Source organism: Herpailurus yagouaroundi, unplaced genomic scaffold, assembly GCF_014898765.1.
Source record: "Herpailurus yagouaroundi ecotype Mexico unplaced genomic scaffold, PumYag 140, whole genome shotgun sequence".
Classification (NCBI taxonomy): domain Eukaryota; kingdom Metazoa; phylum Chordata; class Mammalia; order Carnivora; family Felidae; genus Herpailurus; species Herpailurus yagouaroundi.
This window is the reverse complement of record NW_024412395.1, coordinates 86,582,934-86,598,859: the sequence shown is the minus strand read 5'-3', so window position 1 is coordinate 86,598,859 and position 15,926 is coordinate 86,582,934. Positions and strand designations below refer to the sequence as shown.

Sequence of the window (15,926 nt, the reverse complement as noted above, 5' to 3'; positions counted from 1 at the left end):
AATTTTCTAGGATGGCACCAAGTTATTCAACGAAATACTGTGAAAGACAGCTTAGGTCTAGAAAAAGATTTTAGTGACATGAAAACAGAAATTAAACTTTCTAATATTTTTGCAGTGAAACCTGCTGATTTGGGAACAAGCAAAACAAAAATTCAATTTCTTTCTTTTCTTTGCTCTTCCCCTAACAGATCGTGTTATTTCTACCTCCTCATTGATCTTCTTGCTATATACTCTAAGATACACTGACAGTGCTATAATACAGGAAGGGAGAAAAAAGTCTGTAACAACTGCATCAGAAAATCTTCTCAAAATTAGCCATGGAAACAACTTCTAGACTAAGGAATCTCTTTAAATCCAGTGGCAAGTGATTACAGAGTCAAGGACCCACCTTTTTCTCCATTTTGAAGTCCTGGAGAAATATTTCGTGGAGCCGCATCCATTGCACTTATCTGCAGAGAAGTAAATACCTTACTCTTAAGGAAACATTAAAATCACATTTTTAAAATTTTCTAACCTTAAGCCTCTTTTTTTGTCTAATTTCTTTTTTTTTTTTAATTAATTTATTTATTTTGAGAGAGAAAGAGAAAGAGCACAAGGGGAGGGGGCAGAGAAAGAGGCAGAGAATCCCAACCATGCTCCATACCACCAGCACAGAGCCTGATGCAGGGCTCAAACCCACGAACCATGAGATTGTGACCTGAGCCAAAACCAAGAATCAGATACTTACTTACGAGGGTCAGATGCTTAACCAACTGAGCCACCAAGCGCCCCTTATCTTAAACCTCTTAAGAATTAAGATACTCAGCTTTTGTTTATGTGAGCTATAGCTTTTGATTTTTACCTTATTAGAAATGAAAACTGGGACATCTGGGTGGCTCATTCGATTAAGGATCTGACTCCTGCTTTCAGCTCAGGTCATGATCTCACGGTTTGTTGAGTTTGAGCCCTGAATCGGGCTCTTTGCTGACAGTATGGAATCTACTTGGAATTCTCTCTCTCCCTCTCTCTCTCTCTGACCCTCCCTTGCTCTCTCTCTCTCCCTCTCTCTCGAAATAAATAAATAAATAAAACTTTTTTAAAAAAATTAAAACGGAGAAAGTTTTAGAATGTACATTTATTAGTTCATTTTAAAAATAATAAACCCTTACATGTTAATGTAAACATTTAATTAAAAAATACCTATCAAAAAATTGGTAAAAGTGGCATTGTTTGACACTTTTACAAATACTTTAATGTCTAGCAGACAGCTAGATATTATCTCTGGCTTCTGCACTTCATCTATTGAGCTATATTATCATGACTGAAAAATATAAAGAAAATCTAGCCTCACACAGATACGTAATTGAAAAAGGGAAATCTTGCAGAGGCCATGGAAGAAACTTAAACCCTCAGGAGTCCTTTAACTACACTCTGTGAACAGTGCTCTAAACAGTGGCTCACTTCCTAGCATTAAAGCATCTAAGAACTACTTAGGATTACCCATTAAATTTAGTAATCTTTTATTTTCCACTGGACTTACTCAAGTCCCATTATACATAGGTGAAATATATTTAGAATCACTATAAATCCTGTGTACAATTTGTTTACAAAGTCATTTCTTAGATGGCTATTTAGAACATTCTTAGATTTGCTCACCATTCCAGAGAGACCCCCGGCCACCCTATATAAAATAACCCACCACCACCCACTCCCTTAGCAATACTCTCCATCTCCCTTATTTTTTTCTTCGTAGCCTTTTTTCCATTTTTTTAAAAAGCTTATTGTCCACTGGTTTATCATCAGTCTCCTCCTAATCAGACAAATGTTCCACAAGGATAGTAACTACGGCCTTTGTTCACAGCTATACGTCTTGAACCTAGAATAGTGCCTAAATTATTCAAAAACTAGTTATCAAGTGAAAATACAGGCAGTGCTACAGACTTTCAAATCAACTTTCAAGTCTTCAAAAAGATGATCATCTACTAAATGATTTTGTATTTTTAATTCTGCATGTACATATTATAATCAAAGGTCTTACACAACTAGCTTTGCAGTTTCTTCTGTGGGCAAATGGGAAGGCCAGTAACAGTCTGTGTTAGCCATTAATAGCCCCAGATTACTTCGCAAATACTAATACACAAACCATCTTCAGTAACCCTCACTCTTACTCTCACCTAACTTTAAGGGAAAGTAATTCCTACACAGCTATGAGACAAAAAGGAAGAATTCATTTACGTATTTCTAAACAACACACAGATCTAAGGCACTTGAATTTATCATTCCATGAAAATACTTCTCTACAGATATTATTACACACTTGTACAAAAAAAAAAAATTCTTTCAAAGTCCCTCATCGTATTATTAAGTCCTTATACTATACTAACATTAGTAACTTATCTGAAAATATGGTTACTTAGTATGATAGGCAGAATTCTAAGATGGCCCCGGAGAATCCTGCCCGCCCCCCCCACCATACACATCCCCCATCCACTGTTATTCACCCACTAATCTAAATACTGCTGTGAAGGGATTTTGCAGATGTATTCAAGGTCCCAAATCGGTTAACCTTCAAATGGGGAGAGATTATCCAGGCAGTGATCTGATCACACAAGTCCTTTCAAATCTGTATCTAAAGGTCAGAGAAGAGGAACTAAGGAATCTGAAGCATGAGGATTCCATGCATTGTTGAAGGTGTGAAGATGAAAGGGGGCTCACGGCAAGGAAAGCAAGCAGCCTCTAGGAGTTCAGAATGGGCTCTGGTCCAATGCCAGCAGCAAAAGTGAGACCTCAGTCCTAAAACAACTAGGAACTAAATTTTACCAACAGCCTGGATGACCCTGGAAGATGACCCTGAGCCTCAGATAACGGCCCTGAACCAAATTTTGTCTGGAGCTATGTGAGACTGAGCAGAGATCCCAGCCACACCGTGCCAGACTCCTGACCTCCATGAAGATAAATTTGTGTTTTAGGCCACAAAGTTTGTGGTCATTTGTTATGTAACAAGAGAAAACTAATACAGTTAGGAAAAGCCAATGAAATCAATGTGCAAAACTACCCCTCATGAAAAACTTCCCACTTAAGCACAGAAATAAAGAACACACAAAACTACATATTAAAATAAATTAGGACTCTATTATACACTCAGGACGTCCAAAATCTCTCCTTTAGAGACCTACTGCAACCATGATGCTCTCTCCAGTGAAGCCCATAGACAGTAGCTTTTGACAAATGTTTGAAATGAACGAATTATAACAATTTTATTTCAAGCAAGATAAAAAATTCATCCAGGTCATGTCTCTTGGAAACCTCACAACTGCAAAATGAAAAACTATTTAGTATTATTAAATCTACGTATTAAATTACTACTTGTGAGCGTCTTAAATGAAATTAACTATAATATTTATATCAATGGAAGACCAAAGACTACATTTCATTACCTTGCTTTCTTCCCCCTGTCTCAGTCTTCCAGGACTTGGAGGAACTGAAGGTCGCTTTCTACCCTTTTCCTGCTGGAAAAGGTCCTGCAATCTATAATTAAAGGGGTTGGGGGGAAGAGAATAGTTTGTTTCTAATATCCTGAATAACATTTACAAATTTTGTGAAACCAAAACAATTAGATTTCCTACTTTGCAATAGATATGAAAATTATGTATAACTAAGTTTCTGGTTTTTTTCTAATCAACTAATCAAGAGCTATTAGTGATAGGACTATAGTTATAAAAGAACAGCAAGTTATTATAAGAAACAACATAATGTAACCAAAACACACTAGCTTGAGTGACCAACAGACCTGAGCTCCAAACCAGCTCTGATAATTAGTAACTACACAACTTGGGTAAATGCCTTGGTCTCTTAGAGATACTGTTTCCCCCTCTGTAAAATGGAAACAGTATATACACACTGTAGGATTCACAAGACCAAAAAAAGATTAAACGTCCACCTAGTGCCTTACTTATTGCTTAGCATAATGCAAGTGCTCAATAAATAAATGCTATAATAATCCAACTCGACTTTTAAATAAGCATTAAAGGGAAATATCTCCCCAAATAAACATTTAAATAAAGGTATAAATAATAACATACTTGAGGGGCACTTGGGTGGCTCAGTCGGTTAAGCGTCCGACCGGCTCAGGTCATGATCTCACAGTCCGTGGGTTTGAGACCCACGTCGGGCTCCGTACTGACAGCCTAGAGCCTGGAGCCTGCTTCGGATTCTCTCTCCCTCTCTCTCTGCCTCTCCCCTCTTTGTGCTCTCTCTCTCTCTCTCTCAAAAATAAATAAAGAAACATTAAAAAAGAAAAATAATAACTTGGGGCGCCTGGGTGGCTCAGTCGGTTAAGCAGCCGACTTCGGCTCAGGTCATGATCTCGCGGTCCGTGAGTTCGAGCCCTGCATCAGGCTCTGTGCTGACAGCTTGGAGCCTGAAGCCTGTTTCGGATTCTGTGTCTCCCTCTCTCTGACCCTCCCCCGTTCATGCTCTGTCTCTCTCTGTCTCAAAAATAAATAGATGTTAAAAAATAAATAAATAAATAACATACTTGAAAGTCCTGGCCTAAAAACCAATAATCACTCCATGGAATACTAATTCAGTTACATCACATGCAATAAGCACACACACTCCTCAGTATCTGAAACAGCACTGAAAGCTGCTCTCATCTTTGTCTCTTTATCTTTACAAACTACCTAAAGATAAGCATATATATTTTTTAAATTTTTTTTAACATTTATTCATATTTGAGAGATGGAGAGCACGAGGGGGGGAAGGGCAGAGAGAGAGGGAGACACAGAATCCGAAGCAGGCTCCAGGCTCTGGGTTGTCAGCACAGAGCCTGACCTGATGAGGGGCCTGAGCTCACGAACCGCGAGATCATGACCTAAGCCAAAGTCGGACACTTAACCAACTGAGCCACCCAGGTGCCCCATGACTAGCATATATATTTTAAATAGTGAAGGGGGGGTGGTGACAGAAAAACAAAACCTTCTACAACTTGAGAGCAAAATGTAACATCCATTATTAATAAAGGCCTTTACATTAAAAACATCACGGCAGAGCAAATTTTGCACAAACATTAAAGAAGCCCCAGGCGCGCAAAGCATACCTGTTGTTCCAAGCCTGAAGCACTTCACACAGACTCTGCTTCTTGGCAATGAGGGACTCAAAGATAGACTGCAGCTGCTGTGGGGCGTCCGCGGAGGAGGACATGAGCCTGGCTTGCATCTTCTCCACCCAGTTCTTGAACTCGCCTTCCTCCATCTACACGGAACAGAAACAATTCGGGCAGGTGAGGACACACACCCCCAAAAGAAACTTCTGATTAACAGTTAACAGTTAACCTTTGAGTTTCTGTCAGAGAAACGAATTACCTCTTTTTGTGCAAAGATATCTTCCATTTTTTCCTCTCTTGTCTTGCTAAACGTATCGGTTTTCAAAGATGCAAGTCTTTCATCAACAGCAAGATATACCTGTGAAACTCTGATAAAAACACGGATGTTAAACACTTCAGAAAAGATGGAATTAAATCTTCTAATCTCTTATCAAAAGAAAAATCACACACACAAAATTTTAACTGTATTTAACCTAATTAAGAATCCTATACAATTCTGCAAAACAAAAAAGACCTAAAGGGATGTACATCAAAATCTTAACAGTTTTTATGTCTAAGATGGTTTGATTTTTTTTTTATACTTTTATGCAGTCTTACTTCTTTTTTGTAATAGGCATATATGCAACATTATTTAGAAAAATATTTATGTTGGTATTATGCTAAGTGAAATAAGTCAGAGAAAGACAGATACCATATGTTTTCACTCATAGGTAGATCTTGAGAAACTTAACAGAAGACCATGGGGGAGGGGAAGGGGGGAAAACAAAGTTACAGTGAGGGAGGCCAATCGTTAAGAGACTCTTGGATACTGAGAACAAACTGAGGGTGGATGGGGGGGTGGGGGAGAGGGGAGAGTGGGTGATGGGCACTGAGGAGGGCACTTGTTGGGATGAGCACTGGGTGTTGTATGGAAACCAATTTGTCAATAAATTATATTAAAAAGTAATAAATAAATAAATAAATGAAAACTTTAAAAATATTTATGATTTCAAAAAAAGCTACATGAATAAACCTGACATTTTAAAATATTTACAATTTTTTTTAAATCTGTAAAAAAAGATGATCGAAGAAACTAAAACTTACTTTTGAAAGAAGTCCTTTAGATCCTGAAGAAGGGACACTTTTAATGGGGCCTGACGTTTAATGAATATCTTAGGGAGTGGAACACATACTTCAAGAAGCCGAATGGGAGAATAACTGAGAGAAAAAAATACAAGTAATAGTAGAAAAGTAAAAAATACTTTAATATCTTGAGTAGAGGTAATCATAAATCCTATGAGGCAGAAGAAAAAGTTTCTGTAAAATAGCATTTTACAACAATTATAAAAATATTGAAGACAACTTCATCCATTATAATACCCTCCCCAATTCTAGAAGGGTTTTTGTCTTGTTTATTTCTTCACTGTACTGTGATGTCATCATTTATCCCCTGAGGCTAATAAAAAACAACGGCTGGGAAATAAACTTTATGAATGAGAGGAATCCCTTTCTACAATTAGCTCATGAGCACATCACTTTCCCAGCTCCTGAGGATTCCTCATCAGTCTTTATTCTCTTGAGTCCTTTAAGAGTCTTTCCACCCACGAGTTTATGTTGTCTAATAAATGCTATAACCTGTCCACACAGTAGGTTCACGGTTAAAGCTCTTGCTCCCGAAGGAAATAAGCTCTAATTCTAAGTATTTCCTGAAGGCCTATTTTGTGCCAGATGTTATTTTAGATGCTGAGGATACAGCATTCAACAAGGGCCAGAATTCCTGCCCTCATGGTTCAGAAATAAGGAGATTCAGGAATAAACAAATACTTAAAATATACATTACTGCAGATGGTAAGTGCTACAGAGAAAAATAAAGCAGGAAAGGGAGACAGGGAGTGCTAGGGGTGAGGAGTCAGCTCAGGTAAAATATGAACAAAGACCCAGGAAGTAAGGAAAAGCAGGCAGACATCTGGGGAGTAGGCGGTTCAGAGAAGGAAGGGCAAGCACCAGGCTCCCAAGCAGGATCCTCCCTGGTAGGAATGAGGCTGCACTGAGGGGACAGGAGGAGGAGGTGAGAACCCAGAGGAGGTACTGAGCAGTCAGAGCTTGCAGGAGCTCACAGGCCCATAAATAGGCTCTGGCTTCCACCCTCACTGAAACAGACACCCAGAAGAAGGCTCTACAGCAGAGGAGTGGCCTAAGCAGATTTTCCCTGAGGGAAATCACTTGACTGCTGTTGAGATCAGACTGCAGGGGGCAAGGCCAGAGGGAAACTGGTTGAGGCCACGGCAATCATCTATCAAAAGGCAACAGAGGCTCAGTCCGGAGTGGGAGTGGCGGAGATGGTAACAAGTGTTCAGATTCTGGATATATTTTGAAGGCAGAACCTGAAGGCTTTCTCAGATCATTTAGCACCACAGTGGACCCATTCTTTGAACCGGTGATTTTAGCTCTATCTGGAATATCCAATTAACCTTATGCTAGTTAATGTCTCAACAAAAATTCTGACAATGCTTCCATGTAAAACAGTGGTTAAGATTAACACGTACAGCAGATCTACTAGTTCACATCACAACTTCATCCCTTGCCAGCTCTCTAGGTGACCTGTAAGCTCAAAAGTGAGGTTAATAATAATACCTATTTCTTAAAATAAGGATTAAATAAAATGACAACACTGAAAGCTCTTAGCACAGAGTATGACCCTCTGCATTTGCAACGGTGGGAGTGGGGAACAACACACACCACAAATTAATCCGATCTAGTTATAGAAGAAATGTTACAAAGCCTTTAGGGACTAGGTGACTATGTATAAGGTCACTTTCCTACCTGAAAGATGCCACCATCTGATTATAGGAGAAATACTGGTGATAATCATGGTGGATGGAGTGACCACACGGCTCAGCATTGGCTCTGCGAGTGTACTGGTGCCCATAAAACCTAAGTTCAAGGTATTTTGCAAATGACATGGACCAGGACTCGTTGGAAAGAGCAACAACTGGTGTTACCTGAAATTCATATAAATCACTTGTTATGCAACCACATACTGAGAATCTCTTTTTTAAAAAATAATTTTTCTTTTCTAGTACAAATCTAATATATTTTGACTGCAGAAAACTGGAAAAAGAAAGAAAGGTTTAAAGTGGATAGAGTCAGGGATAGCCGGACATGCAATATGCTAGTATTTTTACTTTCATGACGTATATACATACAAATACACATAAATGAATTCATAGAAGGTACCCAGCCAGCATATTTGTAAATAAAAAGTCTTTCCTATAATTAGTTTCATAACCCTGTATTATTTTTACTTAACAATGTATCATAAATATTTTCCCACATAAAATACTCTTATACAACTTGATTTCAATGGCCACAGAATATCCCATTATATGGACACATTAAACCAATCCCTATTGATATACATTTAAGACATTACAAGGTTTTCTTTATTCTGATGATGCTCCGATGAATATGAATATATATATATACACACACACACACACACACACACACACACACACACACACACTTACAAATATCCATAATTATTGCCTTGGAATAAATTAAGAAAAGTGGGGATTGGTAGGTCAAATGGCATGAATATTTATGCGGTCTTGGAGACTTTTTGCCACACTGTCTTCCAAAATTGGTGCACTGGTTTACACAATCTCCAACAGTATCTGAGAATACCAATTTCCCCACTTGCTTACCAATCTCAGGAATTATAAATCTTTGAAATGTGATTTCTTAAAAACAAAATAAAGCCGCACTTCACTGGTTTTATTTACACTTCTCTACTAACAACTCAAATTTATTTGCATACGTCTACTGGCCATTTGTGTGAAACTGCTTTGTGCCCTTTTTTTATCATGCCTTACCGGAGTTTAATATTAAGTATATTACTGTTTGGTCATATTATAACTTTTTTACACATGGAAATCTTTCATCTTTGTGTAACAAAAACGGTTTACCTTTTCCTTTCTAACATAGCCCCAAAGGCAGAAGTTTTTGTTTTAAAATGAAGTATACACACCAAAGCATGTAAGATATAAAAATCAAATTTAAGTTATTCATTTAATTCACTGCTCAATCTATAGAAGTTCACATATTCCGCAACAAAATATTACCAGCTGTCTAACAGGAACCATACTTGTTCCTGTAAGAACAAGTATAAAAAGTAAGATCATTGCAAGAAATGATCTCACGGCTATATGTGTGCTACTGCAGAAGGAAAAGACTTTGATTTTGGCTTCCTCAACCACTGATACTGACATAGGTCACACTATTATTTTATCTGTAATTCTCATATGTGTCTTCTGAAAACACACTCCAAAATAAGCCAATGAGGTTAAAGTTGGCATAAGCTTGCTGCAAATAATTTGGATAAAAAGTAAATACTGAAAGCATAATATTGTCACCAAGTATTTCCTCCAGAGTTAAACAAGAAAAGAAGAAATAAAACACATGCTCCTTTTTCTCAAAAATGGTCCTTTTCACATGGCACATGAAAACCAGCAGAGATCAATTTAAACATGGTCTCAGCTATATCTCTTAAGATAGAAATGTTGATATAGGCTCAAATAGCCACAAACATCCTGGCGTACTGTAATTACTGTGTTACAAGTCTTTCTCCTCCCCAGAGGACAGACGCCATGCCAAGCCCTTACACAGTCCCTGGCACATAGATGGTGCTTAAATAAGTGCTGAATAAATAAGCATAATTGAGAATTGTCAAAATATAATCTCCATAATTTTACCAAACAAGGTATTTATATTTTGTATAATGACTGATAAATTCTAAAATGGAACCTTCAATAAACAAACACTAAATGGAATACACAGCACTGGAAGATAAAATAAATAAGAGCCCAATGACAAATAAATCCAAAGTAATACAGACCACCCCCTCCCAAAAGAACTATGCAAATAAAAAAAGAAATAATGTTGTATGAAATTTACAGTAACAGGGCACGTTTACCTGTTTGCAGATTCTGCACCAGGAATAGGTAAGAATTGTATGTTGATAACCAGGTACTGGAGAATCTAACTCCTTCAGAATTATCTGCACACAGCCTTGGCCATGGACAAAGCGCCGAATATGATGCACCATGGGGGTATCACAGAACATGCTAGGACACTGATAAGAAGGCCTTTGACAAAAAGAAAGTCCTCACATTAACCATGAAACCGAGGAGCAATGTAGAATGAATACTGGCTAACTGGACCCCATCTCCAGAAAGAGCAGCATCCTCTCCGGAGTCACGCTGACCGGTGGACGATCCGCACGGGGTGCCACCCACACTGCTTGGAGTCTGCAGCCGAGCATCCTGTCTTCAGCTACAGCTCAGTGATAGTTTCCAGTTATTGAGCACCTTCTATTTGCTTAGCATTTTTAAAATATCAACTCATTTTTTTACCTAGTCAAGCCCATGACACATCTGGAGCTTGTTATTCCCTGTAAAGGGGGCTGGTAAAAATCACTTGCTCTTGATCATGTTAAGTGGCAGGTGACAGCACTAAGACTCAAACCCAGGTCTAGCTGTTCTCATGCTTCTCCTGCCTCTCATTTCAATCACTCTCTAGATAAACATCCTAAAATAAAGTCTTAGGGATGGCAGTGTAATTAGACAAAGACTGAGGAACAAACTGGATAAGATATCCTGGAGTTGAATGTGAAATAAATTCCTTCTCTGTATGGTATACAGAGTGTGGTATCACAGTGAAGGCCACACAATACTCCAACTAATGTTCACGTTTTAGGTTGAAATCCTGGGCATCTGAAAAGCATACATGAAACGTAAGGAGAAAATTTGTTCTTACCTGAAACAGTATCTCTCTAAAAATATGCCTAATGTAAGATCATTCTTTCCATAAAATTCCATTGTTACAATCCTAAAAGAAGACAACATTTTTCAGGAACATATCGTAAGAATTGCCACACAGCAAAGATACTTCATGAGACTACAAACTGATTACTTGTTAGAAGTGACTAGAAGGCAGTATTAGAGTAGATAATAGTTTGCTGTTCTTCTAGAACAGGTTTGACCTCAGCTGATAAAACAGGTTTGGACTAGCTCCTTATCCATTCCCAGTCCATTAGCATCTTATCAAACTACATCAGGATGCATAAACAATAACATTAAATGGGTAAAATAGATATGAGCCAGGAAGAGATAAAAGCTTCCTTCACAGAGCCCTCTGCTCTATCACCATAAAACAGAACTCCTGTCTCTTGCTCTCTGGTCCTCATACCTTTACTGAGCAAGAACAGCAGCAGCTCATATTCTTCCGGGAGAGCCAATTCCTGACTTATAAATGCCCACAAATAAGAGAATTTGGTCATAGCCCTGCTGTAGCCTAAATCTTATTCAAGCCTGGACCTAAGGAGTCCGTAAACCCCCAGAGAAAATTCCTGTGGGTTCCCCAGCCTCAAGTCAGTCCGCTAGAGCTATACGGGAACCAGAAGGATCCCTGATCTCACTGGAAGCAATAAGCGTTTCTGGAGACCAAGATTAAATACAGAACACATTTTGTCAAGGAAACGGTGCTCCACAAACAAGCAGCTACATTCCAGAGTACTTTTAAAACTAAAGATAAAACTATGCAATAACTAGCCTTTTTCTATCAATCTACTTAGAATTAAGTTTTAGGACAAAATCCATTAATAAGGCAAAAGACTGACCACTTCTTTGAAAATGATGCCTTATGGAAAACTTGCCTAAATTGTACATTATCATCAAAATGCTTAAAACTAGCTTTTACAGGCACACCTGGTGGGCTCAGTCGGTAGAGTGTGTGACTCTTGATCTCCAGGGTTGTGAGTTCAAGCCCCATGTTGGGTGTAGAGATCACTTAAAAATAAAAAATCTTAAAAAAAAAAATAGCTCTTATGTATCAACTTTCTCACTTTTACAAGTACAAATGTCCTTCCATCCCTCACATCCTTTTCACTCTTACTCAAGGTACCTTTCATTTACTTCTCATGAACCAACACAAATTTCATATTTAATTCACAAGTTTAAAAGTTCTCTCAATTCATATACAACGAGCAGCATGCCATGAACCTAAAAACAGATCGTAATGGCTGATTTTTTTTTTTTTTTTTTTACGTTGCTGAAATTCTGTTCTTAAATACAATGCAACAGTGCAAGAGGAAAACCCTACCAAGGGCTGACACAGGCACTGGGGGCATTGCTGGACTGGGCAGAAGAGCTGCTGAAGAGCACGCACAGTCTCTGGTGGTTAACAGGGTTCAGACAGTCCACCTGAAAGGGAAGAAACGGATGAGCACCCAAGGGGCACCACGCTCCAACCCCAACGCAAGCTTCTAATATCCAACACATTCCTCTTGACTTGTGAAGCCTCCAGTCCTCACTGTAAGGGTTCCACAGAGGACTGAAAACTACCAGAAACTAAATATAAGGAAGAAGAGCAGCTCATTTTTGAGACAAACCAGTGCAAAAACCTTAAGCTAACTTAAAAATACACACAGATGTATAGCTTGTTTTCTTCAATACTCTTTTTTACTTATAAAAGTGCATTGAAGGGGCGCCTGGGTGGCGCAGTCGGTTAAGCGTCCGACTTCAGCCAGGTCACGATCTCGCGGTCCGTGAGTTCGAGCCCCGCGTCAGGCTCTGGGCTGATGGCTCAGAGCCTGGAGCCTGTTTCCGATTCTGTGTCTCCCTCTCTCTCTGCCCCTCCCCTGTTCATGCTCTGTCTCTCTCTGTCCCAAAAATAAATAAACGTTGAAAAAAAAAATTTTTAAATAAAAAAAAAAAAGTGCATTGAATTATTTTGGAAGTAAATAGTTGACTAAATAGTCCATATGATACAGTCTAAACTGGGGCACCTGGATGGCTCAGTCGGTTGAGCATCAGGTTCTTGATTTCATCTCAGGTCACGATCCCAGACTCATGAGATTGGGCCCGTGTCAGGCTCTGCACTGAAGCATGGAGCCGCCTGGGATTCTCTCCCCCTCCGCCCCCGCCCCTCCTTTGCTCACGCTTGTACCCAAGCGCATGCACTCTCTCTCTCAAAATAGATCAACATTAAAAAAAAAAAGTCTGAACTGATGGCTGGATATAACATCAATCTGAGAAAAACTCTCAGGTCTTTATTATACTTTATACCTGTTCTTGAGCATTACAAAGGCAACAGGTGCTCTCTGTCAAAAATCAAATAGTACAGAGTTAAGTGAAGAAATTCATGAAGTACATAAAGCCTCTCCTCTGTTGAGGCCACCCTACCTCCCAAAGTGATTGCTTTCATTATACAGTTAAAAACATGACCTCTTTTTGCTAGCTCGCACGCATGTACACACAAAAACACCCACATAAGAATACACAGGTGACAGTGTTTTTATAAAAATGAGAGGATTCCGCATATAACACTACTTGCTTTTTAACCCTTGAAAATGTATCACAGGCTCTACCTGGGTTATTCAATGAGATCCAACTCATCCTTTTTATTGCAAAAAACTAGAAACAAGGCTTCAGCAAACATCCTCGCATATATTCCTACAAACTGTAAGCATCCTTACATAAGATGCTTACTTATATCTGCAGAATAGGTTATAAAAGATGGGAATCCTGAGAATGGCTACAATTAACAACACAGGAAACAACAGGTGTTGACAAGGATGTGGAAAAGGGGAACCTTCTCACACTGTTCGTGGGAATGCAAACTGGTGCAGTCACTCTGGAGAATAGTATGGAGGTTCCTCGAAAAGTTAAAAATAGAATTACCCTACGACCCAGCAATTACACTACTAGATGTTTACCCAAAGGATACAAAAATATGGATCTGAAAGGGCACATGCACCCCAATGTTTATAGCAATGCTATTAACAGCCAAACTATGGAGAGAGCCCAAATGTCCATCGAATGATAAATGGATAAAGAAGATGTGGTATATATACATATATATACACATACATATATTTATATATATGTACATATGTATGTGTGTATGTATGTGTATATGTGTGTATACATGTATGTGTGTATGTATATATATATGTGTATATATATATATGTATATATAAAATGAGAATGTTACTCAGCCATCAAAATGAATGAAATCTTGCCATTTCCAACAACATGGAAAAGCTAGAGTGAATTATGCTAAGCGAAATAAGTCAGAGAAAGACAAAGACCATATGAGTTCACTCATGTGTGGAATTTAAAAAGAAAAACAGATGAAAACATGGGAAGGGGGGCGGGAAGAGTGAGCGAAACAAACCATAAGACACTCTTAATGACAGAGAACAAACTAGGGTTTGATGGAGGGGTGGTGGGTGGGGATGGGTTAGATGGGTGACGGGTATTAAGGAGGGCACCTGTGATGAGCACTGGGTGTTCTATGTAAGTGCTTAATCACTTCTGAAGCCAATATTACACTACATGTTAACCAACTAGAATTTAAATAAAAATTTGATAAATATAAATTAAAATTTTAAAAAATTGGAATCCTAGACCATAGGTATGTGTATGTGTGTATGTATATACACATACACACACACACACACACACACACACACACACACACAGAAACTAAAACAGATCTCCCTATCATTTTCTATAAATTTACATAAATGTATATAAACACAAATTTACATAAAATTTATTATAGCTATTTTCCACACCATGTTAACCATGACTCTTACCACTTTCTTTTTTTGCCAATCTCACAAACAATAATGTACCAAACAGAAAATAGTATATACCATTATTATTTAGCACTTCCCTAACTACCAGTGAAATTAAACATCTTCTTATTTATTCTATTAAACAACCACATATCCTCATTTAGAGATGGATGTTTTCATTAGTTTTATTACAACCACCATCAGTATGTCCATAAGCAAATCTTAATTTCCCCTCAATTTCTGTTTAAAAAGAATAAGGGCATAGGGCGCCTGGGTGGCCCAGTGGGTTAAGTGTCCAACTTCAGCTCAGGTCATGATCTCATGCTACGTGAGTTCAAGTCCCACGTCAGGCTCTGTACTGACAGCTCAGAGCCTGGAGCCTGCTTTGGATTCTCTGTCTCCCTCCCTCTCTGCCCCTCCCCCATTCACACTCTATCTCTGTCTCTCAAAAATGAATAAACGTTAAAAAAAAAAGGGCACTATCATAGTTAAATAATGCAAAGTGTTTTATGCTAAATAAATAAATCTGACATTTTCTAAAAACACATCAATTTTCTATAGTAACCTTCATCTTGCTCTCCCTCATAATCATTAAAAGGATCAAGGATGCATCACACCACACCCAAGTTACCCTGCCACAAATTTGACATGGCTCCACCCTTCTCCCTACAGCAAAGCTCTTCCTACTTTATTGTGAGCTCAGCATGAAACGTTCAAAACTCAAGTTTCATTACTTTATACTCTTTTTTTTTTTTTTCAACGTTTATTTATTTTTGGGACAGAGAGAGACAGAGCATGAACGGAGGAGGGGCAGAGAGAGAGGGAGACACAGAATCGGAAACAGGCTCCAGGCTCTGAGCCATCAGCCCAGAGCCTGACACAGGGCTCGAACTCACGGACCGCGAGATCATGACCTGGCTGAAGTCGGACGCTTAACCGACTGCGCCACCCAGGCGCCCCTACTCTTATTTTTTTTTATGTTTATTTCGAGAGAGAGAGAAAGGGAGAGAGAACGAGCAGGGGAGGGACAGAGAGAGAAGAAGAGAGAGAATCCCAAGCAGGCTCCACACCCAGGACAGAGCCCAACCCAGGGCTCTATCCGATGACCGTGGGATCATGACCTGAGCCAAAATCACGAGTCGGATGCTCAACCAACTGAGCCACCCAGGTGCCCCGTCCTACCCTATACATTTGAAAGCAATACATGACCCAAGAGACTCT

The 15,926-nt window shown here is 38.9% G+C and overlaps 1 protein-coding gene across 7 annotated transcripts in view; it reads right to left on the bottom strand.

Moving 5' to 3' along the window:
- Positions 1 to 15,926, bottom strand: part of PIKFYVE (phosphoinositide kinase, FYVE-type zinc finger containing) — an 87,769-nt gene that overhangs the window by 18,834 nt on the left and 53,009 nt on the right. For all 7 annotated transcript variants that reach the window (XM_040476050.1, XM_040476049.1, XM_040476048.1 and 4 more), the window contains 9 exons: positions 12,224 to 12,324; positions 10,880 to 10,951; positions 10,038 to 10,209; positions 7,886 to 8,064; positions 6,167 to 6,280; positions 5,343 to 5,451; positions 5,078 to 5,232; positions 3,417 to 3,507; positions 389 to 449 (listed from right to left, as the gene is read on the bottom strand). In XM_040476050.1, coding sequence (XP_040331984.1) covers positions 389 to 449; positions 3,417 to 3,507; positions 5,078 to 5,232; positions 5,343 to 5,451; positions 6,167 to 6,280; positions 7,886 to 8,064; positions 10,038 to 10,209; positions 10,880 to 10,951; positions 12,224 to 12,324 — 1,054 coding nt within the window. The remainder of the gene's footprint in view (positions 1 to 388; positions 450 to 3,416; positions 3,508 to 5,077; positions 5,233 to 5,342; positions 5,452 to 6,166; positions 6,281 to 7,885; positions 8,065 to 10,037; positions 10,210 to 10,879; positions 10,952 to 12,223; positions 12,325 to 15,926) is intronic.